Source organism: Mchenga conophoros, linkage group LG14 (genome assembly GCF_057382185.1).
Source record: "Mchenga conophoros isolate Kocher_MC1m ecotype Shallow Benthic linkage group LG14, M_conophoros_male_GT1.1, whole genome shotgun sequence".
NCBI classification, from domain to species: Eukaryota; Metazoa; Chordata; class Actinopteri; order Cichliformes; family Cichlidae; genus Mchenga; species Mchenga conophoros.
Window position 1 is genome coordinate 28,101,612 of NC_140539.1, and position 26,546 is coordinate 28,128,157.

At 43.1% G+C, this 26,546-nt stretch overlaps 1 protein-coding gene across 1 annotated transcript; it reads left to right on the plus strand.

Annotated features, from left to right (window-relative positions):
• The first annotated feature begins 2,144 nt into the window (after positions 1-2,144).
• Positions 2,145-22,507, plus strand: zbtb16b (zinc finger and BTB domain containing 16b). Its single transcript, XM_085243736.1, has 7 exons — positions 2,145-2,357; positions 3,483-4,748; positions 7,958-8,055; positions 10,421-10,507; positions 16,896-17,066; positions 18,169-18,336; positions 19,382-22,507. The coding sequence occupies exons 2-7, from the start codon at positions 3,574-3,576 to the stop codon at positions 19,609-19,611; spliced, it is 1,929 nt and encodes a 642-aa protein (XP_085099862.1). The 5' UTR covers positions 2,145-2,357; positions 3,483-3,573; the 3' UTR covers positions 19,612-22,507.
• The last annotated feature ends 4,039 nt before the right edge of the window (positions 22,508-26,546 follow it).

Here is a 26,546-nt window from a genome sequence, read left to right on the forward strand (position 1 = left end):
TTTCGTCCTGTCCCATTTTGTCATTACTTTTATTCACTTTTCCGTTCTTATTTTTCCAGCACAACTTGAATCCGGAACGTGCAGTGACAGATTTCTAACAGTAGATGGCAGAAAGCACCCACTTTTCGGAACCCCTCTTGGTTTCGCCATGTCATAGAAACACAGGACGATTTAGAAAGGTTACAGTGCAAACAGGTTATGTTAGCGCTGGAAGTCCCTCGGGCTAATGCTTCGGATAGATGGGGGAACAAGTAAACACGTGTTACGTAACGCACGCTTGTGCAGGAATAAAGTTAGTACTTCCAGTCTGGAGCGTTGGACAAAACTATGTACCAGTGAGGGCTTGATATTTTCGGCTCCCCTCAGTACCTCTGATGTGACATGAACCAGTGTTGTGTCAGAGTGTCAACAACCACAGTGACCCGGTATGGCATCCAGTTTCAGGAGCCACACCGACCCACTGTCCCCTCTTAGGCAGTTTCATCCCCCCTCCGCCTCCCCGGTGTGCCCTGTGCGCACGAACCAGGCTGATGCGTAAACGCACTGAATTAATCAGAGTGTGCTTCTTATTTCAGGCAAACAAACTAGTCCTCCGCCTGTAGCCTGTCACTAGTTCTGAAACGCTGTAGATGTTTCTGACCGCAGCCTTGATGGAGAGCAGAGGGCGATCACACCGAGCCGTGACGTCGGCCCGGCGATGATTTGCAGCCGGTAAAGTCAGCAACTAGCAGCCTTGTGGAGACAGGAAGTTAGACGGTGGGATCTTCAAAGTAAAACTGCAAGTACTCAGTGCAAAAGTGATTTTTATTTATTTTCTATAGAAAGATTTCATTATATTCATGCAGGGTTACGGAAATCACGTTGAGCGCCCTTTAGAGAGACCAAACCTCAACCTGCTGTCAAACTTATTTTAATCAAGCTGTGCGTACGACAAAGACACACCGTTTACTTCTCACCTTCTCACTCATCTGAAGTAACCCATTTCTTTATTCATGCCACAAGCTGACATACTTTCATACTTACATTATTCCCAGTCCCGCTGGCCAATAAAAATTCAGTTCATTTAACCTGTAATCTACGTCATCTGCATTTGTATAAGCCACCAGCAGGACCATTTAAAAGTTGCAGCTGGTCCAGGTGAATAAAATCATATGTTAATATATGGAATTTAGGAGGTATGCAGGGCCGTAAATAGAATGGCATTTCCAGCTCAAATGTATAGGAGTGTAGATATTTCTGAGACTTCCAAGGTAAAATCATACACAGTTAAATAGGCATTGGATGGATTTTTTTTTACCCCCATCTATCGTTGTCTCATATTTTACTTTTGAAAGAGAGAGATGCACAGGAAAAGCACAAAAGGATGGTAAAGGATTACTTAATCAAAACTCCTCAGTCAGATGCAAATTAGGAGCGCTGGGGAAACATGTTGCATATCTTAAAGCACTAAATCACCAGGATGCAACGGATTCAGTGGCCTAAACACAAGAGCATATTTGCAGGCCAGTTTTTCACTTCATTTACTGAAATACTAAAAACTAAAGTACACCGGTTTACAAGTTGGGTAACCTTGTAGCTGGCAAAAATGAAAAAGAAGCAAAGCCTCATAAGAATCGCATTCTTTCTTTGTCTTCAAATACAAAATGATGTTCTCTACGTCTGTTCCAAAATATTTGCATTATCTACATAAAATACACAAGTGTAACCATTACTCTCTGTCTACCTTTGTTTCCACGTGAAGGCTTAGAGTTAAACCCAGTAATTTGTGTAAAATAGGCTACATCATTTAATACTGATCAAAATATGTTGATGTGTGTGTCAGTATTTAGGTGAATAAAATGCACAGAATATTTGTGAATAATCAAATCTAACTAAACTTTATAATTTCCTTCATGTAGTGCCGTTTTTCCAGGAGTGTCATTTTGCAACGATCTACAAAGACGTGAATACTGTAGTATCGTTATAACGATTTTGACTCACACTAAGTGCTTTCTGCACGCATTTCGATCACTTTGCCCCTCTTATTGTGATCATAGTGTTGGTTCTGGAAACAATTTAGTTCTTGAGTTAGTTACAGCATGTTGGAAACAATGTATTAACGCCACACAGTCACTACGTTTGTAATTATAACCTGATAATAACAGTCAGTTGGATCAACAGTTATTAATCACATCGCTCAGGCCGTCGTTTTATTTTGAAAATTCTCCTCGGCAGTCTCGCTTTCCCCTGCTGGTTTGACTGTCGTGGCTGGGTGATGATTTGCTTACTTGGAGCAGGACTGAGTTTGGAGCGGGTACTGTGAAATGTGTAAGCATGATACTGCCTGGATAATCAGCGGAGGACATTAGGAGACGGAGGTAAGAACAGCTCTGACAGCCGCCACTCTTTATTCTTTCCACTGTTGATTTCTGTCAGGTGATTCAGCTCCGATGAACTACTTTTGAGACCTCCTCATCTTAATTATTAACACTGAACAATAATGTCAGCTTTGCGGCTCCTTGATATAATTTCGATTCGCAGCAACCATGTGGAAATCCACTTAAGTTTAGTCCGCGCACTGCTTTAGGATTTTCCAAACTTGAATGAGCTCAGACTGTATCGCACACTGTTCACGCCACTGTGATGCACTCTGGACTATTTTAGACAAATTGGGTCTTTTATTTTCGAACCCGTCGCGTCCCCTTAAATGAAAAGCGCGCAGGGAGGCTTAATTTGTCGCAATGTGTTTGGATAATCAGGTGGATTTGTGCGTCTGCACCTGATGCGCTCTGATGTTGCGGTTAGTTGAGGATGCAGCCCGTCAGCATCACTCGAGGTGATGAGTGGTCCGACTACACAAAACATCAAACAGGGATTATTCAGACACTCATTCAGCCGTTTGGATGTATAGAAAAAATCCATGCATGCGCGGATTGCGCTTTATTTGCGTGCTTTGCCAGTTTGGTAACTTACTCAGGTTTTTCTTTTTCTTTTCTTTCTTTCTTTCTTTTTTTTTAAGCAGAGCGCTTAATTGTAACACATCTAATCATGAACGTGCGCCGCCTAAATGAACTAATCAGCCCTTGAAGGGCTTTGTTAATAGCAGGCCTACCTGTTGAAGGAATGGATGAATGTGTGAGGAGCTTGATAAATTGAACCGTCACCTCTCAGTATGCAGACGTTATTACAGCGACGTGACCGCTCTCAGTGAAACCTCAGACTAATCACCTGCAGTGGAAACTGTTGCTTTGCGCTCATCGACCTGTTGTCTCCCTTTGGTATTTTTTAAATGCATGTAGGGTGCATCAAATAAAATAATTAAAGAAATCACATAGGGGGGTCGAGGGTTTGCTTTTCACTTTATATAATATTCATTAATATCATTTTAAGTTGCTTTTGACTGGTGTGTTCCCTGGAGTATAATCATCTGCCTTTTGCATCATACTGTACGTGAAATGGGCTCTAACAGTCTTCCATCTTCATTCCTCCACCCCAAAACGCAGACCTACAGCGAACTGAAAGCAAAGCAGGCAGGACAGCCACACCTCATGCGTGGGCTCAGCAAAGGTCCGAGTGGATAGGGGTCTGACAAACATGGGTGTTCTTCAACTCCACAATCCCACTCACTCCAGCACGCTCCTGCAGCGGGCTAATCAGATGCGTCTGACCGGCACCCTGTGTGATGTCATTATCACAGTGGATGGCCAAGAGTTTCCAGCGCACCGCACCGTCCTGGCCTGCACTAGCAAAATGTTCGAGATCTTGTTCCACCGCAGCAGCCTGCGCTACGCCCTGGACTTCCTGTCCCCCAAGACTTTCCAGCAGATCCTAGAGTACGCCTACACCGCCTCGCTCCAGGCCACAGCTGAGGACTTGGACGACTTGCTGTATGCTGCTGAGATTCTGGAGATCGAGTACCTGGAGGAGCAGTGCCTGAAGGTGCTGGAGACCATCCAGGCAGAGGAGAGTGAGGAAGTGGCGGTCAGGAATCACAGCTCCGGAGATCACAGTGACCATGGCCGGGCCAGGCACTGGAGGCAAATGCTGATGTCCAAGAAGCATTCCATACAGGATGGACTCAACCACACCAGTCCCACAGCTCTACACCACCTGGCACTGTACCACATGACTGAGAGGAGCTCTCCTGGCCCAGAGCCTGAGGCAGCTCCTGAATCGAGCCCCAAGCAGGACACAGTGGTAGACATGGAGAACTCCCAGAAGGCTCAGCATAGCGGTGTAGAGATAGCCCAGGATTCATCCCACGAACCTCCCAGAAGTATAAAATTAGAGCGCATGCAGGTGGATGATGCCAACAGCTATGAGGGCAGATCCTCCAGTGCAGGGGAGGGAAGCTGCATCTCAGACCAGCCTAGAGACGAAGGCCCGGGGACGCCCCTGAGAGGTAGCGTCATCACCAGTGCTCGAGAGCTGCACACAGGCCCCGAGGATGGAGGACAAATGGCAGGAAACACTCTTGACTGTTTTCCCGGGATCTCTGAGAAACACCTGGCTTCCATATACTCTGTGCCATCCAACCACACAGGGGAGGGCATGCCAGTGTCTGTTTCTGTGGCCCCAACCCTGGGTGTGCCACTAGACCCGAGAACCTACAGTGGACTGCTGCACCAAGGGTTGCTGCACAGGGAGCTCCTGAGCAGGCTTGGCCAGTTTGCAGCAGGGATGAGGCACGAGGCCCCAGCTCAAGGCCAGCAGTGTTGTGGCGAATGTGGGCTCCAGCTGCACAGCCGGCAGGCTGCGGAGCAGCACAGGTAACATGCACAAAACAACCATTAACACTAATTTGTGCTGTTTATTTTTAATCTGGCTTGTTTTAACTAATGCAAAATGAAATAATATACTTTAAAAACGCCAGGCTCAATAGCTAATAATCACAAAATATTTTGTTGTATTTTGTGCTGAAGAAACACTGCTACACTCTCCTGCAGCTCAACATTTTCACTGACAGTTGTGCGTTACCTTTAATAAAAGATGGAGGAGACGGGCGTGCAGGTGGATCTGTGCTTATTGTGATAATGAATGATTATGCTAGACACGTGTCTCTTAAATTTAACCTTTTCTACGTCTTCGAGATTTTCCCCCTCTCTCAGTGAATATAATGCGAGTCAAAAGCTTGAAACAGCATCTGAGAATTTGTTCATTTATTCTCAGGGACACCTGCGCTCGTGTCTTAACAGTGAGACGTGTCGGCAACTTTTGAATCGAGTCTCTGTGAGGGGTTTGATATAAAGAGGCCTTGGTGTCGCAAAATGCTGTCATTTACAAAGCCTCATTTTCTAAATTCTGTTTGATTATCTGTGCAGAAGTGCGCTTCACACAACAGTCTGTCTCCCAGGCTATTTGATATGCATTCCTTTGCATCAGCAGACAGGATCCTCTCAGCAGGGGCCGGGCTGGACGCTTCAGCAACATGATGGATAACTTCTGCTTCACGACTCGGCTCTGTTGTTTTGTTGTTGTTGTTTTTTTATTGTTCTTGTTTATTTTTACCCTACTTATTAGCTTGTCCTTTTGTCATTGTACACAAAAAATTAACCAGATCGATGACAGCTCTCATTAACTTGATTGCAGATGTTTCCAATTGTGCGAGCTCGTCAGCGTTTGACTCATCATCAGTCGGTAGAAACAAGACAGTTTGCAGTCCTAATGTGCAGCTAACCCATGATTAGGATCGCAGTGTTTCCCTGTTCATGCCTGTGGCTGACATTTCAGCCTCACTCCAGAACTCTGTTGAAACAATGCATCCTGTGGGATATTTAGTGATGCGCACAGCTTACTCACGGAGACAGGCTGATGTCCGCAGGTTCAAGGAGCTGCGGTGGTGGCACTGCTTGAGGATGTAATGAAGTTGCTGTAGGTCTGTAACCAGGTCACTGAGCATACACCTGGCCTGCAGATTGACATTTTCTGGTGTTGTTCAGGAGGCATCTCCTGGCACAGTTTTAGTATGAAACACTTCAGAAAAAGAAATCCATTTGGTTTGAATGATTAAAATAGGAAATTGGGAAATATATACCATTTTTTAAAAAAAAAATCAGCAGCCTTGAGGCTGAAATTATAAAATGAACAGTTCAGTGTTCCACTAACTTTTCAAGGTTACTAAACAGCTGCTAAAATCAAATTAAAAGCCTGTTTTGCATGTTTGAGGACAGCTCCTCTTTTCAATATTCCAAAATTAATTAACTTCAAATAATTTATCGGTTTTGTTTCAATGACAGTGAAATGAGGGCAGGAAGACGTGGAATGAATTCAAAATCAAACGCAACAGTTGTTCGCAGCTGGACTCCGACTTTAAAACATTATGATTACACGGTCAGTGCCTTTAACCCCCGTCCCCACTCCCAGACCAGCAGGACACAAAGTCCACCCCGTTCATTGCATTTGGAGCCCAACAGTTAATTATTCTTTTAGGGCAGAAGCTGATATTGACATTTAACCATATATGGTATGATTTAAAACATAACGAATAAAGTAAAAAGTCACAAAATCAAATTTTTTTGGTCTTCCAAGTATTTCAAACAGTGTCAAACAAAGGAAGAGACCAGTCGGTGACTCGTAGCAGTGACAGCTGAAAAAGCTAATAGTGATGCGAAGTGGGCGGGTGCCAAGCTAAAGCGAGTTCAGCTTTGAAGCGAGTGATTAAAGTGACGACCAGTGGGAATGCAGAACGCTGATGATTGGCATATGCAGACGTGCAGGAGCCACACAGAAAAATGGGACTGCTGTGGAAGGCCACGCCAATAAGCTTTTAAAGAGATTCTCGTGTGGCCCCTTGGGAAAATTAATTACCCACCTCTGTAATTAAGGGGTCATCTATGCAACTAAATGACAAAAATGTCAGCTACATATTGATGCACGGTGAGTGAAGTTAGTTTAAGTTAGTTTCAAATGCGATTGGAACTTAATAGTAATATTATGCTTCTTATTATAAATGCAGAATGCCAGTTATATTGAATAGGAAAATATTTTTCTAGTAATGTACTTCTCTCTATTTAATATGAAAACCACTGATGCTACTCTGCAACATGTGCTGCAGACCTCGCTGTAAGCAATCGTATTGGACACTATTTCTAAACTACCTCAAACATCTTTTTTTAAGCATATTAACAAATATTAGGAAGCATCTGCCAAAAATCAAAGACTGTAACATAACTGCATATATCGCCGACTGCTTGACCACCAGGATGTCCTAAATAAAACCTAATCTAGTATAGTATAAGAATCTAGTATGAACAGAAGCTGGTCAAATTTGAAACTGGGCCTGCAGCTCTAAAAGGATTCCTTTTTGTTCCCGACGGCGTTAATGTTGATTTCATCTAAATTAAATGACATCTTAAGTCTCATTTATTATGACCACAGTGTGTGTTTAACCACAGATTTTTTAGGCCATTTGCTCTGCTGTTGGCGGGGTGATCCAAGGATAACAGTACAGATGCCTTGCATGCTTGGATGTGTGTGATATGATATGATAGGTTTTGCTGCCGGCGGAGCTTCAGCGAATCATCTTCTTTTCTCCTTTTCATTGCAGTTACAGGAGGAGTGTATGCGTGTGCATATTATGTCGGGATGCGAGTTTGCGTGCATGTGCTGTCTGTGTGTGTGCGCGCGCTAGTCTGAGTGGGTTTGCGTGTGTGCCCAGTGTCTTGCAGTGCTGGCGGGTGGAGGCACGCGTATGTTTGCGCTCTGAAATTAGCCAGATATCCTATTGTCTGTGTTCTTTTAGCGTTCATGCGTTGTGATTCACAACTCCAAGGGCCTCTTACGCTAATGATGCCGCATTCAGCGAGGGATTCTTGCCGGAATTAAAACATGCTCCTCTTGTTACAATGATGCTTCTAGGTTTGGGAGACCTTAATAAAAGTGTCTCGAATCTGCGGCTTTTTTGCTTTATCAAAAGTGCAGTCTCGCTCCGTTTCTTGAATCCGTTAACACGCTCACATTAGTGTTTGTCTTTCCACAGGAGGCTCCATAATGAGGAGAAGGGCAATGGCTGTGAATACTGTGGCAAACACTTCCAGGACAGCATGCGGCTCAGGATGCACATGCTGTCTCACACAGGTACTTAGTAACTCTCACACTCTCATCTCAGAGCATTCAGAGCTGATCAACCCTCTTGATACAGTAGTGCAGCTTTTCAAATGCACCTGTTCATGCTACGACCCCCCCTCCACCCCTACCCATGCCGGTTAGTGCTGCTCCGAATACTTGGATCATGCTTTCTTTTCCATGCTTAGGTCTATGCGCGTCTCCCTCCCTCTCTTCTCTCCGTCTCCCTCTCTAGTCTCTCTCAGTTTGAATCGTTTCTGTGTTTTTTCGGAGACTCTGGCAGCTCGCCAGCTCTGCCCCTTCTGAGTGATGACATCATCAGCTGCCGGCAGGCCTGGGTGTTCTGCCAGTGTTCCGAAGCGTGTGTGATGGCTCGCTCGCAGATGTGTGTCCAGGAACACACTGTACCCAAATGCAGACTTAATCAGACCTGACTGCTCTCCCAGCTACTTTATCCAAAATAGAGAGAGAGGAGGGGCGGGTAGTTTGGGGGGGGGGGGGGGGGGGGGGGTAGAGATCAGGGACTAAAAATGAAACTAAAACAGAAACCTCAGTTGGATTATGTGTACAGACAAGGCAAAGTCCCTGTCCTCTCCACCTTCTCTATGAGGATTGTTTTGGAATGACATCCTGCTGACGGATGAGAGAAAGAATCTGCTTCTTTAAACTTCACCTGATCCCCCTCCCTTTTTCTGTTCCTCCTCTTTTATACCCTCTGGATAACCCTAAACACACATATTGTCTTGCATTACCCCGACCACCACAACGCGCTTTGATTTTCAATTCGCAGCGACATCCGTAACAGCAGCACCTTTAACCTAATTTGAATTTTTTGCATAAACTCTCCCCATCCCAATGTGTCAACCTATAATACTACAGAAAAAAAAAAAGAGAGAGAGAGATGTGGATCTCATTTCTTTGTCACTGTGTATTTCGGTATAGCAGCCTTAGATCCCGCTGGTTGCTAAGGAGCGAGTGCTCCACTGCTCTAATGGGCTGATTTGGTATTCAGCTCGATGCTGGCTCTTATTTTGGTATGCCAGACAAAGTGTTTTGATGGAGGACGATTGCAGCCGCGTCTGGAGACAGTTTGATGGTTTATGGATGAGAGCACACTCCGTGCCTTTGACTGCACAAGACAATGCACTATGTTCTCTTCTTCCCTTATCACACAATCTCACACAACACAACACACCACACTGGACAGCGTCACACAACATCAGGATCGCAAATTCTGCTTTAGTGTTACTACTAAACAACACTACTCTCAAGCAAGTTTTATTTTTACGCCGCGTAACAAAACGCACTATTCCAAAACAGTAACAGTTTGTTTTCAAAAATTGTTGTTTTTAGAAATGAACAGATTGGGGCTCTCTCTCTTTTTTTTGTTGGTTCTTTTTTTTTGGTATTTGTGTGCAGCACTGGGAACAGTGGCAGAGTGTCTCTGTATAGTGGCATCGTAAGAGTTGAAAGAGGACCACATTTAGGCTGTAGCGCTCAGAGTTCCCAAAGCTTGTGGGTGTTTTAATGAGTCATTTTAACTTCATTTAAAGCCAGCTGAGCAGAAAATAGATCAGTGAATGAGCCCTGGGCCAGTATGGATCTGCAACCGATTTACATCTCTGTGAGAGCCAACCCACATCCAAACAGCTGTGTGTGAGAGAAAGAGAAAGAGCGAGCGTGTGCGCGTGTGCGTATGTGCATATCTGTCTTATTTGTCTGTCTGTGCAGGTGTGAGGTGAGTGCAGAACAAGGATTGAACGTTTCTGCTGGCAGCGTGCATACTTGTCTCTCTCATGTCTTCATCAGAACAGACAAGGGCATTCCAAAGGTGAACTGGGAACTGTAGTTACAGTGTATGCAGTGGGATTCGGGGTGTTGACTCTGAAGTGTTTTTTTTGATAAAGGGATGTGCCGCAGGCGGGAAGCGTCTGCTGTAGAGAGAACACCCAGTCCTTCTGTGGCCTCTCAGGCATACAGTCTGCTCACTGTTCAGAGACTGATAACAGGGCACGGTAAATAAAACTCTTCAGCTCTGCTCTTTTTTTTCCTTTTTCTTTTTTCGAGAAGAAGGACCATTGCACCCTGTCTGGTGCTTTTGTTTGTCCCCAGTTGTGTTTTTACGGCGCTTTCCACTGCTCCATTGTACTCTGCACATTTGCTTCCTTGTGTTAACACCTGAAAAGCACAAGTGTGTGACAAACAAGGCTCTTTGCTGACTTTTCAAACAGCATCTCTTTGTCCCCCCCCCTCTCGTTGCTTTTCTCCACAGTCCTCTTTAAATGTGAAATTAACTGACTTAAGCTGCAATTACAAACACATGTTTGTGTTCAGGTCTGATCAAAACACACTCTTTTGAATTTGATTTTGTCTACAGCTCCTGCAGAGGCGCTCGTGTGTGATCAGTGCGGAGCGACATTCTCCTCAGAGGACGCTCTGGAAGCCCACAGGCAAACACACACAGGTACTTTACAAACATGTGTGCATGCTCTCTCAACGTGCACGCACGCACACACACACAATGTTTAACCTGGACAGCATGCACTGAGCTGTTGAGTAAGCCGTGACTACGGGACTCGTGATCATGGTCTAAACTGGCTTGTCATGCTGGCTGGGTTAAACTGTTCCTGTCATGATGCTCCATAATTTATCAACAGGGAGGTGGGAGGCCCTCTCACATATCACCCACTAATATCTCCTGGCATCCAGGCCCACTGCATGCCACTTTGCCACAGCAGTAGCTTTACAGCACCAGCATTACAGTTTCACAGACATACTATCCTCACCTCCCTCATGACAGCGGCTGTGAAATTATTTACCTCACGCCCACACACTCAACAGCAGGCCAGACACCTTTTTGTGATTTTTCAGTGATCTCAAACCAGGCAAAATGTTTGCATTACATACTCTTCTTGTTCAGCAAGTGTCTGGCATTAACATTTGGCACCAAGATGAGTCAAAGTATTTTTTTAAATAGTTATATTTCTGGATGACTGGCTGCACAAACCTGGATGGTGATTTGCAATCTGGACTCTCGTAGTTTGGAAAAACATGCCCGGGGAGCTGAAGTCGTTATCAACGTTAGAAAGTGCCTCATAGAGGGGGGAAAAAGGGAAAAAGGAGGAGATAAAAATGACAAACAACACAAGTGTCCAACTGATTAAATAAAATGCACTAAAAATCAAGCGAGAGATAAACCAGATGTTGTCTAAGTGCAGTACTTTTCTTAGTAAGTTGGTATTTTTCTGTTTGATTAAGACATTTCTAAAAGGTTTATCGGTTGTCTGTAATGAATGCATCATTTTTTCCATCTGCCTAAATTCGAGTTTATTGCCCAACAGTTTTGTTGTCAGATGGCACATACATGTATCCCTGAGAGTGTCCGAATCCACACCTTTTCTGCTACTGTCAGAGAAAGGTGATAACCCTCTCAGGAGCACTGGCACGTAACTGTAACTCCAGGTGGCACACACAGTATGAATAGTTAATGGATGTGGACATGGAGGGGTGTTAACGATGCCCAGAAGTTTCTACCCTCATCTCCCTGAGTTGTAAACATCCAGAGCTCGGTTTCAGCTTGGCACTGTATCCAGAGCAGGGTGCAGGAGGGCATTACTCTCTTATTTTGTCATGATCTCAGCTTGGTCCGCTGTGACGCATGACCCTTTTTACTGACTCTTATTGTGGCATTCGTCATGAGCTACAGGTAATTCAATCAGTTGTGCCGAGGTTATGCAAGGAAATTTTCCAAATCACTGCAGAGACTCGCATTTTCCAAATCACCTGGTTTTTATTTCTTGTTCTTCTAAAAAAAACCCACCAAAACAAAACAAAAAAAGATAGAGACACAGTGCCGAGCGTGCAGCTTCTGCTTTAATTTGCCATGTGGCATAACCAGTTAGCCAAATGAGTTTCCCCTTAGCAGATTAACACTTGTCAGACCTCAGCAGCTGCAGCACTGCCGTCCACCTCTTCTCCAGAGGGGAAATAATTCTGCTCTTGGGAGACCTTACTCTGTGGCAATTTGGCTGATTTGGCCGCAAGACTAGTTTACAGTGAAAGTCTTTAGCCACTTTTATATGTCAGAGGTTAATGGCTCTGTGTTGCTGAAGTTAGAGATCAAAGAGAGCAGGGGGTTTGGTGGAGAGGGTTAGGGGTGGGTTGAACTGTGAGAAGGGAAGGGGGTAGGGGGTATGTGAGGACTTCCTGAGGGCAGGAGGATTGCTGCTGGTGTTGGATGCCAGGACACGGAGGAAAACAACATCATGTGCTGCTGTTTACTCCTCACCACAGCACTGTCATAGTCTCCTCTGACCTACTTGTCAGTGCCCAAAATAAAAGAATGGATCTGTCTCCGAATTGCTCTCACAACAAAGGGGTTTGTTTCATCATGGCAAGTAAGGGCTCTGGGGCACCTAGCTTTCCATTTTGGAAAACCCAAGACTCATAGCTTATCTCCACCATGCACAGAAATCGACTGTATGTGCTTCAAACTGTGCTGGCTGACAATTTTGCCACCTTGCCTTGCCTACAGAAAAAAGGCCATAAGAGTGCTGTCTTTGTGTACTCACAGCAGCTGCACTGTTTCCACACATTACAGGCTGCTTCATCAAGTGAATAATATTACCTTCTGTCCAAACCCTAATTTAACAGTCCTGTAGTCTGTTCAGATACAGCCCAGGCTTTCTAATGCATCCCTCTTAATGCAGACCTTTTAGCTCGCCTAATTGCGTGTCCGTCATCATACTGCACCCTCCTGTTAATACTCAGTTGTAATTCGCATAAGCCTTAAACTGAACTGAACTGCGCTCTGTTTGGCCATTATGACCGCCCCCCCTATTTATTTTCCCTGACTGTTACCACACACACACACACAAACACGCCCCGAGCTGCCCTGCCATTTCATGTAAAGTGAAATACAGTAGCTATAGAAAATATAGCAAATGTTCTAGGAACAGAGGCGAATGAATCAGTGTGTGGCCTCAATGAACCGGTCCGTGGAATGGTGGTTAAACACGAGCAACGTATCTCATGTTGCATTAATTATTGAGTCGGTTGTTCCTCACTCGGGTAGATTAGCAGTCTACTGATGAGGGCCCGGGGTTGTTTAAGGTACTGTACTGTTGCTCTGCATGGAGCTGTCCGCATGAACACGTACAGTAGCCTGAACGCACGGGGTCATGTGAGGTCCAGCACATAGCACGTAGCCCGCCTGGCTGTGTATGTTTAACAGGGTGATAGCAGTGTGCCGGCAGACGGCGAGCAGGGCCCGAGGACGTAGCTGAAAGTGCTGCATACTAGTAGTCGCGAACAGCATTGGTGTTAATATTGTAAACTGTGAAAGCCGCTGTTGTTTTGATAGCAGCAGGTGATTTGTTCAGCTCTGACTCGGCCGTCATTCACAATTTGCCGAAACAAATGCCTTAATGGATCGAATTCTGAAAGCGTCTATTAAAACAATGCCAGTTATTTGTGACCGATGCTGTTAAAATGAAGTCTACGGCATATTTCAGCAAACACAGAAAGGACATTTTTCACGGTTCGACCAGTGTAATCTGTAGGCTCAGGACACTGAAGTTAAGATTAACACAGAAGAAATTATACAGCTTTGCGGTCATCACTGATACAATCTCTTGTCCAATTTGCCGTGGGTTTACTCCCAGAATCTCAGGGTGGGAAAACTTTTGTTTGCTGCTTGAAAAGAAACAGGCTGCGCTTATTTGTGAATGAAGGGATTAGCTTGAACACTTCACCCCAACAAGGACCATGATCCTATCTGGTTGCCTAGACACATGGTTTTGTTTCTTAGGCAGCGTGAGAGCCTGGCTGGCTCCCACCTCAGTTGGACTGAATAAGTGGCAGATGCATGAAGGCAGACTATGTTAAATCACACGAGCATACACATCGGCTTCATGGAGATATGCTGAAATCGCATAACAACCCCAAACTGTCCTCAATTACTAACCTAATTGTGCATTAGATGAGCAGCTTAGTCGCATAACGCACACACTAAATGTTTAGATTTTCTGCCTCGTAGCAGAATTGCTTAAAAGTAAATCATTATTCCCACTGTTAAAGCTCCCGCCCACTAAACACAATGCTCAGTCAACGCTCCAGCCTTTGAGAAATGCTATTGATTACGTGGTCTTTAGCCTATTGAGGGCCATAGGTCAGGGGGTCATCCTGTGCCTTAAAGCCTAAAGTCCAAACCCATTGTCTGGTTAAGGGTGAGAAAGCAGGGGGCAGTGACGGCCAACTTTAGGGCTTATTCTCTCATAAAGAATCTCCCCAGCATTTATTACCAAAGCTTACTGGAAAACTCCACGACCGCAAAACCTTTTTCGTTTCAAAAGTTAACAGAGCGCAGCGAGGCGAAATGCCACCGCTAACGCATACAAACACTTCCTCGCCTCCAAAGGTTTTTGTTTACACTTCAAGACATTATTTGGTATTTTTATTTTCAGCGTCGCTTGCGCAGAATAAAACCGAAAACGACTGCTGAGCTGTTGTCACTGCGTGTCATCCCGAGATCAAGGGTTGAGATTCTTGTGACAGAAGAGTTGTCATATTCCTTTTCTCAAGTTTCAGCATTGTCAGTGACAGAAAGATCAGGATGTATATCTGTGAGTGTCTGCGAGTGTGTCGGGGAGTCACGGTTTACCTCCACAGAGAAACTAGGATGTAAAACTTCTAGAGCAGACAGGGGAGGAAAAAAAAAAGGAAAATATGCAAGCTGCACCGAAACAGGCGTTTAAAATATATGACGGTTAATAACGAGAGAGTAGAGGGAGGATAATTAAAGTAGCTTTGAAGTATCTACAAGGTGGATAATATGCTGCTCAGTTGGTTGAGGGCTCTGCTCTGCCTGCAGCTACAGTAACGTGGACACATTGGAACAGAAAGCGCTCCCCCTGCTGGTTGAAAGAATTTACTGCTAGCTGGTTAAAGAGGAAGGCTTCACATCTCGGGGTCATTCAGAGACTGCATTTTCTGCTTCTTAAGTGTTTTTAACCATTTTCGATAGATCATTATCCAGACTATACTGTTACACAGCGTAGAGCAAAAGCAGCATTCGTTAGGTATGACTCAGAAAGAAAGTGAAGCTGGTTAGCCAGTGAAAGGATTTCCTGTATGGTCAGCGAATAAGGGGAGTGGGGAGGGCGCAGGGGCATTGAGACTGGAGGGTCTTTTGTCTACAACTAAAATATTGTGATCCATGTGTGAGAAAGGGCCTTGGTCATTAGGCGACAACATAAAGACAGGGATTGTACGAGTTGCATGAGGAGCCTATGACTAATGGGCTTGGTCAATGAGGGCCTGAACCTCATTGTGTGCCCTTTGTGGAAAAGAGCACAGGCTAAAGCCTCTGAACAGGTGCAGCTCATTCCATCAGACCGGCTCCCGGCAGGACGTTTAAGATCGGGGAATGCATTTCATCCCGTCTTATTCCCGTTAATGATTATGAACGATCGCTTTTATTAAGTTTTGTTTTGGGGTGAAATTTCAGAAGATTTGAGAGAAAAAACAAAACAAAACAGGAAGCTGAGGCTTTCTTTATTTAAGCTAAACTGCAGTCATCCATGAAATGTTAAAGTGTCTTTCATTGTTTGAGCAAACTGTGATGCGCGGATGAGCAAACAATACTCAGCCAACGTTTTTGATTTATCCCTGAAAAAATGTGAATATGCTTGATTTGTTTCTTTTTCTTTCTCCTTTGAACAGGCTTGTCTTTAACTTGATTGAACCTAAAGCAAGTGTCTGACACTCTTCCCTCTTAGTATGAGTGTGCTGTATCCCTTTCCCTGCGTTAATTCCAATTTAATTGCCAGTTGCCTCAAGGCACTTCAATAACAGTAACAAATGATTTGATTTAGTGGACCTCATCAGACTGCATTTTAAATGCGACACAGCAACCCCACTTGAATTCCAATGAAGTGCTGGCACAGTCCTCTGTTTACTAATGATCCTCCGCTGGAGATGTCTGATTGAATCTGAGTCAGGAGCAATGGGACCTGCTAGCATTGTAAATGATCTGCAACCTGTGCAGACAGAGAAATAAGGACCTCATAATCTCACATTAAAGCCTCACTCTCCAGGACATGCACATTATGTCCGATGCCACTGATTAACCAGTCCCTCACCGGTGCACATATGAATTTTGCATCAGTGTGAATGTCACAGTGGAGCGTGCTGGCGTACACATCCTGTAGATCAAATGTTGACTGTATGACAGCCAATGGATCTTCTTCACATAGCCATTTTGACTTAAACTAGCCTGCCAGCGACTCCCTATCTGTATTCCTCTCCACACTCTGTGCAACAGGAAAGCAGCCCCAAAGAGATGCCAGGTCACACACAGGATTAAACTGGATTGTGTTTTTTCCTGCAGTCCTGCCTTTAATGGCTTGATATCACTACTTAACATTCTGCACAGAGCGCATAGTGTAGGCATCATTTAGGGTGGAGCTACTATCAGCTGCTCTTTGAGCACAGAGACAGAGGACTTCACAGGCTGTAGCTGACTCCTGATGGGGAATGAAGAGAATAATTACACATCTAACACACCAGGAAGGAGCCATTGATTGTGTGATTGGCATGCTCTGCATTGTGTGGGAAATTCTTAAAGAAAACAATGACTTTCATGGTTTAAAATAGAACGTATAAAGACTCACAGCTGAAAGTGCCTCTGGGCTTTTAGGGGAGTTAGTTTAGGTAGAGGCACTTGCTCTTTGAAAGAAGCTTTTCCCTCAGAGGACTCACACAAAGTTGAAGTGACCCAGTTTCCCCACTTAAGGCCCTGTCTGTGTATGGTACTGAAATAACTGTGCGTCTGTGTCTTGCGCGTTCTCCAGGGACTGACATGGCGGTGTTCTGTCTGCTGTGTGCAAAGCGCTTCCAGACCCAGAAGGCCCTGCAGCAGCACATGGAGGCCCATGCAGGCATGCACAGCTACATCTGTAGCCACTGCGAGCGCCCCTTTCCAAGCCACACTACCCTCAAAAGGCACTTGCGCTCACACACGGGTAAGAGACGGATCATTTGTACCATCCTCATTATTCACAGTGTCAGCTGCAGTCATAAAACGCGAACATGTCGGTGTCAGGCACATGCATACGTTAAGGAGGAGACGAGAGACAGCTGTATTTATTTTGGTATATGGGTTAATTTCCTGGGGTTATTGGCTTTAAGGTTTTAGTCAATTTGCATGCATCCTCTCCCACCCTCCTTCCTTCTCTATAAGATGACTCACCTCAGCGATGACAGCACTGTACCGTTATGGCCGGTGCATATTTTGGGCAATTTCATCCTGTTTATATTTTGGGTTCTTAGACAGCCTTCGGGCCTCTGCAATTCACGGCTGTCAGTTCTAGTGCGGTTCACCCAAAATGATAGAGGAAACCCAAATAAATATTGAAGGAAAAGCAAATGGAAATGACTTGTCTGTGTGTTCTACCAAGGGTGAGTCTTAGTGCCGCAGGAGACGGAGAGATATTTACTGAAAAGATGTCCCCCTTTCTTCTTTTACCTTAAATAACACTCCCAGCTGTCAGGACGGCTTGATGTCTAGACAGGAGAAATACATAATTGATGTGAAGAGACAGAAGTGAAGGGAGTTTTGACCATGGCAGCGTATCTTGTTTGTATGCCATTCTGCTTGGAAGTAACATTTTGTAAATGTCATCTGCTCCACAGTGGGGTGGGGGATTGGGGAGAATCGGCCTGTAATGAGGAGAGCAATGTATCCTCTGACTTGGCTGTTGCTGTGGACACTGAGATAATGAGGCACATAGGTCATTGGAGATGAGTCAAACCCTCAGCCTAGGAGAGAAATAGATTAACTACAGTATAGAGAACAGAGCAGCACATGCCTGGAGGACTTTTATTAGCTATTAGCCGACAGCCAAGAGGAGTGTCCTCATGTCATAACATTAGCAACGTCTGAAAGAACATCATTTCCCATGTTTGCTATGCACGTGCGGAAAGGCCTCTGTGACTATTTGACCTATGCAGCTACATATGCGGCGTGCCGTGTCGAGCCAAGGATAAAGTTAGCCTTTAATGCTTCTCACGATAATGGGCTGTGTTGGTGTTGCGGCTGCTGCTGTGACACGATTGTGCTTTCAGGCGATCACCCGTTTGAGTGTGAATTCTGCGGGAGCTGTTTCAGAGATGACGGCACGCTGAGGGGCCATAAACGCATCCACACGGGAGAGAAGCCTTACGAGTGCAACGGCTGCGGGAAGAGGTTCAGCCTGAAACACCAGCTAGAGACACATTACCGCGTACACACAGGTAAGAGCGCGCGCTCGAAAAAAGTCCTTCAGGTGGATCCAGGGAAAAGTCCAACAATCGCCTGTATTATCGGCACACCAAAACTCTCTTATTAGACATGGATACACCGCAGTGTTGCACTTGGTATTACAGTGACCACGGCCAACATTTTCATTTAATGGCACATTTACAGTGCTGCTGCTGCCGTTTGTATAATTCAATGTGTATAAATCGTCCCCCACAAAAGCAGTATTTTACTCCTTTATGAGTCACGCTTACTAAAATCTACAGTGCCCTGCTATCTTTATGCTGGAAAATCACTTTAAAGACTCTTCAGTGGGAATGCCTGCCATAGAAAGGGCAGGAACGTATTGATTTAGACTAATGCATTTAAGGTTTTGGCCTTAGAAAAAGACAGAAATAAATAAAACACAGCATTTCTTCTACAGCTAACAGTGTGCTCTGTCAAAATTTCAACTTTTTTTTTTTTTAGGAAGGAAATAAGTTTAATCATTAGTTATCTTGTACTTTAAGGAATGGCCATAGTGAGGCTTTTTATTTTTACGTGATTTTATATTAATCACATAAATTAATCACGTCCCTCTTTTAAGACAGGGAGGAAATTTCTTTTGGATGCTGACAGACTCATTTTAAAACCTTTAAAGCCAATTGTATCATATTTAATACGTGAGTTTTGAGAGTTTTGAGTACTAGATTATCAGTAAGTTTTTTTCCTTCACCCATTTTTAAGCAACAAATTACAAAAAATACCAGATGTAGCAAATATGATACAAATTAAAACTAATATATGCAAATTAATATTTAATTTCTTTTAAAAAAAATTATCAGAAGGTTTAATAACGAATTCATTAAAAAAAAAGAAAGATATTGCCAGTATTATTTCATGGCTCAGGGTTTGAAATGTTAATATCAAATTCAGGTCTAACCCTAGAGCACCGACATACAAACACACCTCTGAAAGTGCAGCGGCTTAAACTAGGAGGCGAGTCCCGTCTCATCTGGCTGCAGGTCTACAAGGTTAATGCCGTATTGTTGAATTTTTCAGGTGAGAAGCCATTTGAGTGTAAGCTCTGTCACCAACGGTCAAGAGACTACTCGGCTATGATCAAGCACCTGCGCACTCACAACGGAGCGTCTCCGTACCAGTGCACCATCTGCCAGGACTTCTGCCCCAGCCTGGCTGCCATGCAGAAGCACATGAAGGGCCACAAACCCGAGGAGGTGCCGGCAGATTGGAGGATAGAAAAGACTTACCTGTATGTCTGTTACGTCTGAGCAGGACTTGGACTCCAAGCACAGTCTGACTGGCACACACACTCACACGCACACGGTCACTGTTGGATGAAAACCTGTGTTGCTGGTTTGAAATGTTTCTGTAAGGGTTTTTGAAAGAGTCTGAATTCTTGTTGGGTGAACTGGGAAGTGTATTACGGAGAGATGTCGCTCAAAGAGATACTGAGTTGGTTTTACTTGTTTTTTCCCGACAATTAGACGTGCAAGCACGAAAACAGATGGGCGTACACGTCAGGGCTGCAACCAATGTTCATCATCAGTCAGGTTATTTTTACTCTAAAAGGGAAAAAAAAGGGCAGAAGAAGTCACATTTTGTTGACAAGCTGAATTCTTTAAAGATATTTGCCCAAAAAAGTCCAATAAATATTGCAGGATTAATCGATTATCACATTTTTGACAGTTTCCTGATGACTTAACCGTTTTAGCCCTGACGTGCACAAACATAGACACACACCGTCTCCCTCGCACACAAGTTTTGATAATCACTGTATCTCTAATGGATCCACTGTGGTTAAAATCAATGCCACAATGGCTGTGACTGCTGACCTGTATGTGTAGCAGGAGCATTTTGACTGATTGCTAAACCATCAGACAACCCGAGTTATCGTCTATGATTTGCAGTAGATGTTGAAATAATTCCACGAAGGCTTGATTGGCTGAACTTTGCAACATTTTCTCTCCTAATTTCCTGTGACTGCTTTGGGTTTTTTTGTTTTTTCTCCTGCTGTTGGATTTTTATTTGAGTTGTTTATTTTCTGCATGTTTTACTTGAATGGCTGCCACGTTTTGACCTCATAAGCTTGATCTCTTTAATTGCCTTGTCTTTCTTGCAGTGGGTGTTATTGTTTCAGGTGGGTGGGGTAGCTGGCTCACAATTTGAGTTTCTCTTGTAATAAGGTTGTGCTATTTATACGTTGTTTATTTGTTACCAAATATGCGCTGGTTTTCATCAGACGGTCCGTCTCTCTTGGGATGATTTCTAGTAGAGCGAGCTCTACCTCTCCTCGCTTTTCACTGTTTTAAATCCACTGCAAATTATTCATCCATCAGCCGTTTTCAGTTTGTTTGGGTTTTTTTTTTAGAATTCATCATAAATTACATGGTCAAAAAGTGTGTAAAAAATGCCTCAACACGGCTTTCTGTGTAGTTTTTTTTTATTAAAAAAAATCCTTTAAGGAACAGTTTATCCAAAAATCAAATGTAGGTAGGTTTTCCTCTGGTCTGTAGTGCTTTATTCATCTGGTGCAAGTCGCCCAGTTTTTATAGAGATGCTTGTCTTCTCTTGATTATGATGGAATCAAATGGTACAGAGACTGACCCGGTTACTTTAAAAGAAACAAAACCCCAAAACTCTGTTGTGAGCAATTTCATGTAGGGACTATTTACTCTGTAGTTTCTGTAATCGCTAACCAAAAGAAGCCTGCAGGTAGCTAACATTACAGCTCAGCCACAAGCACGAGCCTTTTGTGATGCCGTCTGATACAACTGCCGAGCTTTTTGTGTTTTGGTTGATTTTTTTTATTTGCATATTGAGATAATGATTTCTATTTACTTTGATGAATTTCAAGAGAAGGACGACATCTCCAAGCAGCGCTGTCTTCTCAAACTGGGCGGCTCGCGCTAAAACTAAACAAACGAGTGGCACTAACAGCCAAAAAATCTGATTTTTTGTTGTGAACTGTCCCTTAAACTATATATAGATGTCTTATAAAAATCACAGAATCAGAATTTTCTTGGAGAAAACTGAAGAAAACATGAAAAGTAGTTTTTTGTTTGTTTGTTTTTTTAAACAAAACACAAAAAGAAAATTCTGACACTGAATTACTATGAGCAGGTTATTGTCAGTTGTAGTGTAGCTGTAATGTAAAATCTGTCATGGTATGTTATTCCCTTATGTGAGCCTAACACGGGCCTTATAGATTTAAACATGTTGTATTTTTGTATTACAGTAATTTGCTATCTGTTTACATTTGGTATGATTTGAGAAAAAAAAGAAAACATCTTAATGTGTGTGTTTTATAAGTCTCTGATTTGATTAAGATCCCTCCCTTGTGCCTCTTTTATAAGTAGAGCATTGATGTGCTTGAGTACATGGGTCTGTGCTATTGGTAGTTGTTTCTGGGTGTTTGTTTATTGTTACTCAATTAAAGATAGACTGCCATGTAGATCCACTTTGTCTGAACATTGCAACTGGAAGCAACATACTGTGATAGTGGCTGATACTCTGATGCAAGTTCCAAGCAATTTTTGATGTAAAAAAAAAGTACACGCTTCTCTCAAATTGTTCCCTTCAAAGTGACAATGGACTGACATCTTTGGATGAAAACAGTGTGTATAGCAAATCTTGGCATCTGTGGGCATTACCAATGCCTTCTTAAGTAGCCAACAACACTCAGTGCCATGAAAACACATTCACTGTATCTATTCTACATGAACATGCACTATAAATGGATTTTCCTCGGTGGACCAAAAGAAATAGAGCACTTTTGTTTGAAAAGGATTTTTTTTTCTTTGATCTTTCTATGTTGTGATAATACAGCTGTCTTTTATTTGATGTGTCCTAGAAGGATGTGATTAGCATTGTTTAGATTATGTCAATGTCTGTCTACCTCAGGGCCAGATCAAAGCTCGACCTGGTATCCAATCAGGGTTGTTCTTCTTGCCATGTGTGCAGTAAAATCCCTCTTCATTACAGCTTTGTAACACAGTGTGTGAAAGTGTTTTCTCCGTGTGGATTCAGGCACAACTCTGTATGCGTCAGTGTTCAGTGGCATGGTTAAAAAAAGAATAAAACAGTTTACTATTTTATGCATCACGTCTCATTTGCCTGTTGTTTCTGCCGTCTGTGTGCGCTCGTAAAGTGTGACTGGCAGCGGTTCCCAGCCTATTTGCTCTTTACAAAATAAAAAAATAAAAAAATAGAAGAAAAAGAGGGGGGTGATCTGAATTCATTTTACACATTAACAGAATTGTTTGCTTTGAAGTTAAGAAGCAGTGTCTACACTGGTAACTGATGGACTACTTTATTTAAGTTTAGTTTAGGTTTTTATTGCAGATTCCAGTATTTTGTAGCAGAAAGGATGGCATTACACACACACACACACACACACACAAAGGATCAAATTGTTCATTTCATGCTTTGTTGATGCATATGTTTTAAGCACAGCAGTAGTGCTTCTCCGTAATGTAAGAAAAACCTGACAAAATGTGGAAAAACTTGTGAATGTGGACGTTTACAGAGTGAAATTTTACTTCTTTACTTTTCAGCTCAATCTTGTGCAGCAATTGTAATATTCTGGCCCAGCGGGGCAGCATGTGGCTCATGAACAGACACGACCTAATACATTTATTTGACTACAACTTTTGGTTGGAACAAACTTTTGGTTGGTTTGGTTTGGCTTAAACATGGGTGACAAATTAAAGGAATAAACAGAGGTCATAAGCTGTTGGGCTGTTACACGCTGTCAGAAAGTCTTAAGTGCATGCTAAATTTCTGGTTTTCTGCAAGGGGGATCTTTCTTCATGCAAACACTTCTGCTTAGCCAGTTTAGGGTCGTGGGAGCATTGGAGCCCAGCTAAGGTAGGGCGAGAAGCAGGGTACACCCTGGACAGACGACCATTTACCCTCACAGGCAACGAGGCTAATCACTACACTGCCGTGCGTCCCGGGATGAAACAGCATCAGTGCAAAATATGTTCCTTTACCTAGTTTTCTGTGCACAGTACTAGGGAGTGCTGTCTGGCAAAAAATATCTCACAAGGTGTTCAAGTGAGTCAGGTTTGGGTCATATCAGCTGGGGCATTGTAATCCTAGAAACAACCAGTTTCATGAGTTTTATGAAAATGTAAAGTAAAGACCATTTAAGCATACCCACAGCTAACCATTTTATTCATTTAACATTTCAAATGTTTGTTTATTATTTTTGCTAATCGGTTTCATGTTACATCACATGCAGCTAGTGGTGTTAAAATGCTACAGATCAGCTGAGCTTTAATTTTCAAGTACTCTCACATGTCCCTTGGGAATTACTGCAGCATGGTCTCTCCTCTCTCTCTCTCCAGTCTCTGATGTCCTAATTCAACCCTCTGAACAGTTTTCAGCACAGTTACAGAGCCCGGGCTACCATCTACACTGAGACAATGCTGCTGATCCCTCTTAACGGTTTATTGGCTCCTGCCACAAACTTTCACAGTCTCAAGCTGTTTATAGAGTTTATATATCATCTGGGCTACTTGCAAACAGCTGGAGTCACTCCAGGCCCTGTGGTGACCTCCGATGGCGCTCTGCCAGAGCCACAGCTGGCCTGTGTTTCATCCCAGATGTGAAAGAAGTCCATATATCAGGTCTGCACAGCACAGTGAAAATTCAACCTCATAATTAAAGGTAGTGGCAGAATTTACTGTACGATTCTCTGTTTTGTTTTGTTTTCTGCTCGCCTGATGGTTTGGGGCTTAACAGGTTACCGTGCCAATGTTCCTCAGTTTCTCATAAAGTTCCCTCTGAGTAGGCTGTGAATGTTTTATTGTGTAATCTATTTTAAAGCTATATGACTTCAATCCGGTCAGCTAAATTCCAGGTTGCAGTGTTTACTGTTCCACTCTATAATAATCACAACACTCTTATTCTCTAGTGCTCTGCGTTTTTTCAGCTCACTCAGGGATATTTTAAGTTTCATATAAGCTACAGTACGTTGCGGTGTTCATTACTTCCCACTGACTAGAGGAAACCTTAGGATGTGTATGTATATTACTAATGTTATAGAAGAACTTATTTTAAAACGGCTTCATATAATCTTCGTTTGTTCAGACCAAATAAAGATGGTCCTTTATAGTGTAAAGTTGCATGAATGCAGTGATTCCCAAACAAAGGTTTAAGACCACCTACATGGTCCTTAAACAGAGGTTTGGGGTTAAGGGAGGTGCGATATTAACAGCTGAACGGATGAAATAAAGATACATGTTATACAGTGTTTCTTTGGTTTGTTTTTCTGGTGAAAGAATTTCATCTGATGGATATCTCAATCTTAATTTAAGCTAAATAGTAGCAACTCTCTTTAACTTAACTGCTTACTTATTGTAGACATACAGACCAGTTTATAAGTATTTGGGCTAACTATCTTGTTCTTTTTCTTGGGCTCTGATTGTCAGTGCATTCAGTTTGAAGGTACCATGTTCAAGCTTTAATTGGAGTTTATATCGATCATGTGAAAAGGACAGTCTTCTTGTGACTCTGAAGTCCTGACAATAACTAACAGCACTCTCAATAGTTTCATAGGAATTACCAAATATTACCAAAATATTCTAGAGTCAAATATGAAGCCGTCTGTCCAACGGCTAAAGCTTGTCCCAAATGAGTCGCACAACAACACAATGAAAAAGAAAAGAATCAAGGTGTTGCAATTTCCCAGCCAAAGTTCAAACTTCAGCATGATTGAAGCGCTTTGGCTGCAAACTTCAATGAGCTGAAGCAAGGCTGTAAGAAGAGTGGCTCAAAAGTCATCCACGGCAACGTGAGAAAATGATAAAGTCATACAGAAAACGATTCCTTCAAGTTATTGCTGCTAAAGGTGGTTCTGCAAGCAAGTTTTTCACAGGACTGCAGACAGTCCTCTGTAAAAAGAACTGTGTGGGATAGCAAATTGAACGGTAGTGCAGTGGTTAGCCAGAGGCCTTTTCCAGAGAACTTTGCATATTCTTCCTGTGCCTGTTTCCTCAGGCCAAAGACATGCATGTTAGGATAATGATGATTCCAAATCGGTAGTGAGGGTGAGTGAATTATTGTCTCTCTTTGTGGTAGCCCTTTCATGGACTGGCAACAAGAAACAACTTTCAGACCGTTTCGACCTTTATCTTTTATGGCAGGAGATCTAGATATTGTGTTTTATGTAGTGTGATAGTTGCATTTGCAACTAACTGGTGATGCTCTTCCAGGGTTTCTATTTTCATCTCGTGCTAACTGTTGGGTCTTTCTGCCTTTAGTGGAATAAAGGAGAATACAGCTAAATCGGACTGAGATCAAGTTGCTGACTTGGGTTGACCTCTTGACCTTGAAGACTTTTTTGATTGCTGAAATGTTGTTTAATGAGTTGTGGTACCTTTGATTGTGCTCGAGTACTCAGGACTATCCTGTAAAGACCTTTTATCTTTTGCTTGCATCAGCAGTGAACACATCAATAAATGCCAGTGTGGCAGTTCCACTACTACCCATACATGCCCAAGCAATAGCAAACATACAGCGTTTGATAGATGACTTTTTTTTTTTGTCATGAGCTGTTGCCATTTTTTCCCTCTAAACTTTTCACTTTCCATCATTCTGACAGGGGTTGATGATTTTCCAGGTCTGTGCTGGTTTCTTTGTGTGTTTTTGCCAACTCCATCTAGTTCTTCTGTTTTTCAGGCGTACCAATGGTTTGCATCTTGTTGTGAATGCTCTGAGGTTAGGGTCTTTAAGTGATCTGTTAATCATTGAAAATGAACTAAAGAAGGTAACAAAACATCTTTAGGTTTGTAAAAACGTTTCACATCTCATCCCAAAGGTTTTTTGTGTTTTACAAATTGTGGAGAGGCCAAGGTATTTAACCCCAAGTGACGGTCCACATGTGAGTCGTCATATGAGCTAAGGTGTGGGGAAAAAAAAATCTATTGGGCTGATACCCGATTTACACTTCTGCAGGGAGCCTTTGTAGGGTCTACGATGTAACCTACATAAAGGGCTCACATTGTTGTCCACATTTATGCTCGATTGTGATCCATTACGTCTTAATTACCGTGCTGTCATGTCCTGATGTTTCACAAGCGGTGCCAGATAATAGAAAAATACTTTCCCTCCCTCCTGGATCCTCATTTTTTGTTGTGGTAAGTGTTTTTTCCAGGGCTAAGACTATTTGTCCCTATAGATTTTCCACTTCTTTCAACAT

Bases quoted from the DNA above. Each gene is read 5' to 3' on its own strand.
- zbtb16b (XM_085243736.1), top strand. From the start codon at position 3,574: ATGGGTGTTCTTCAACTCCACAATCCCACTCACTCCAGCACGCTCCTG. The intron at 8,056-10,420 runs GTACTTAGTAAC...TTTTGTCTACAG, and splicing joins GCACATGCTGTCTCACACAG to CTCCTGCAGAGGCGCTCGTG. The intron at 17,067-18,168 runs GTAAGAGACGGA...TTGTGCTTTCAG, and splicing joins GCACTTGCGCTCACACACGG to GCGATCACCCGTTTGAGTGT.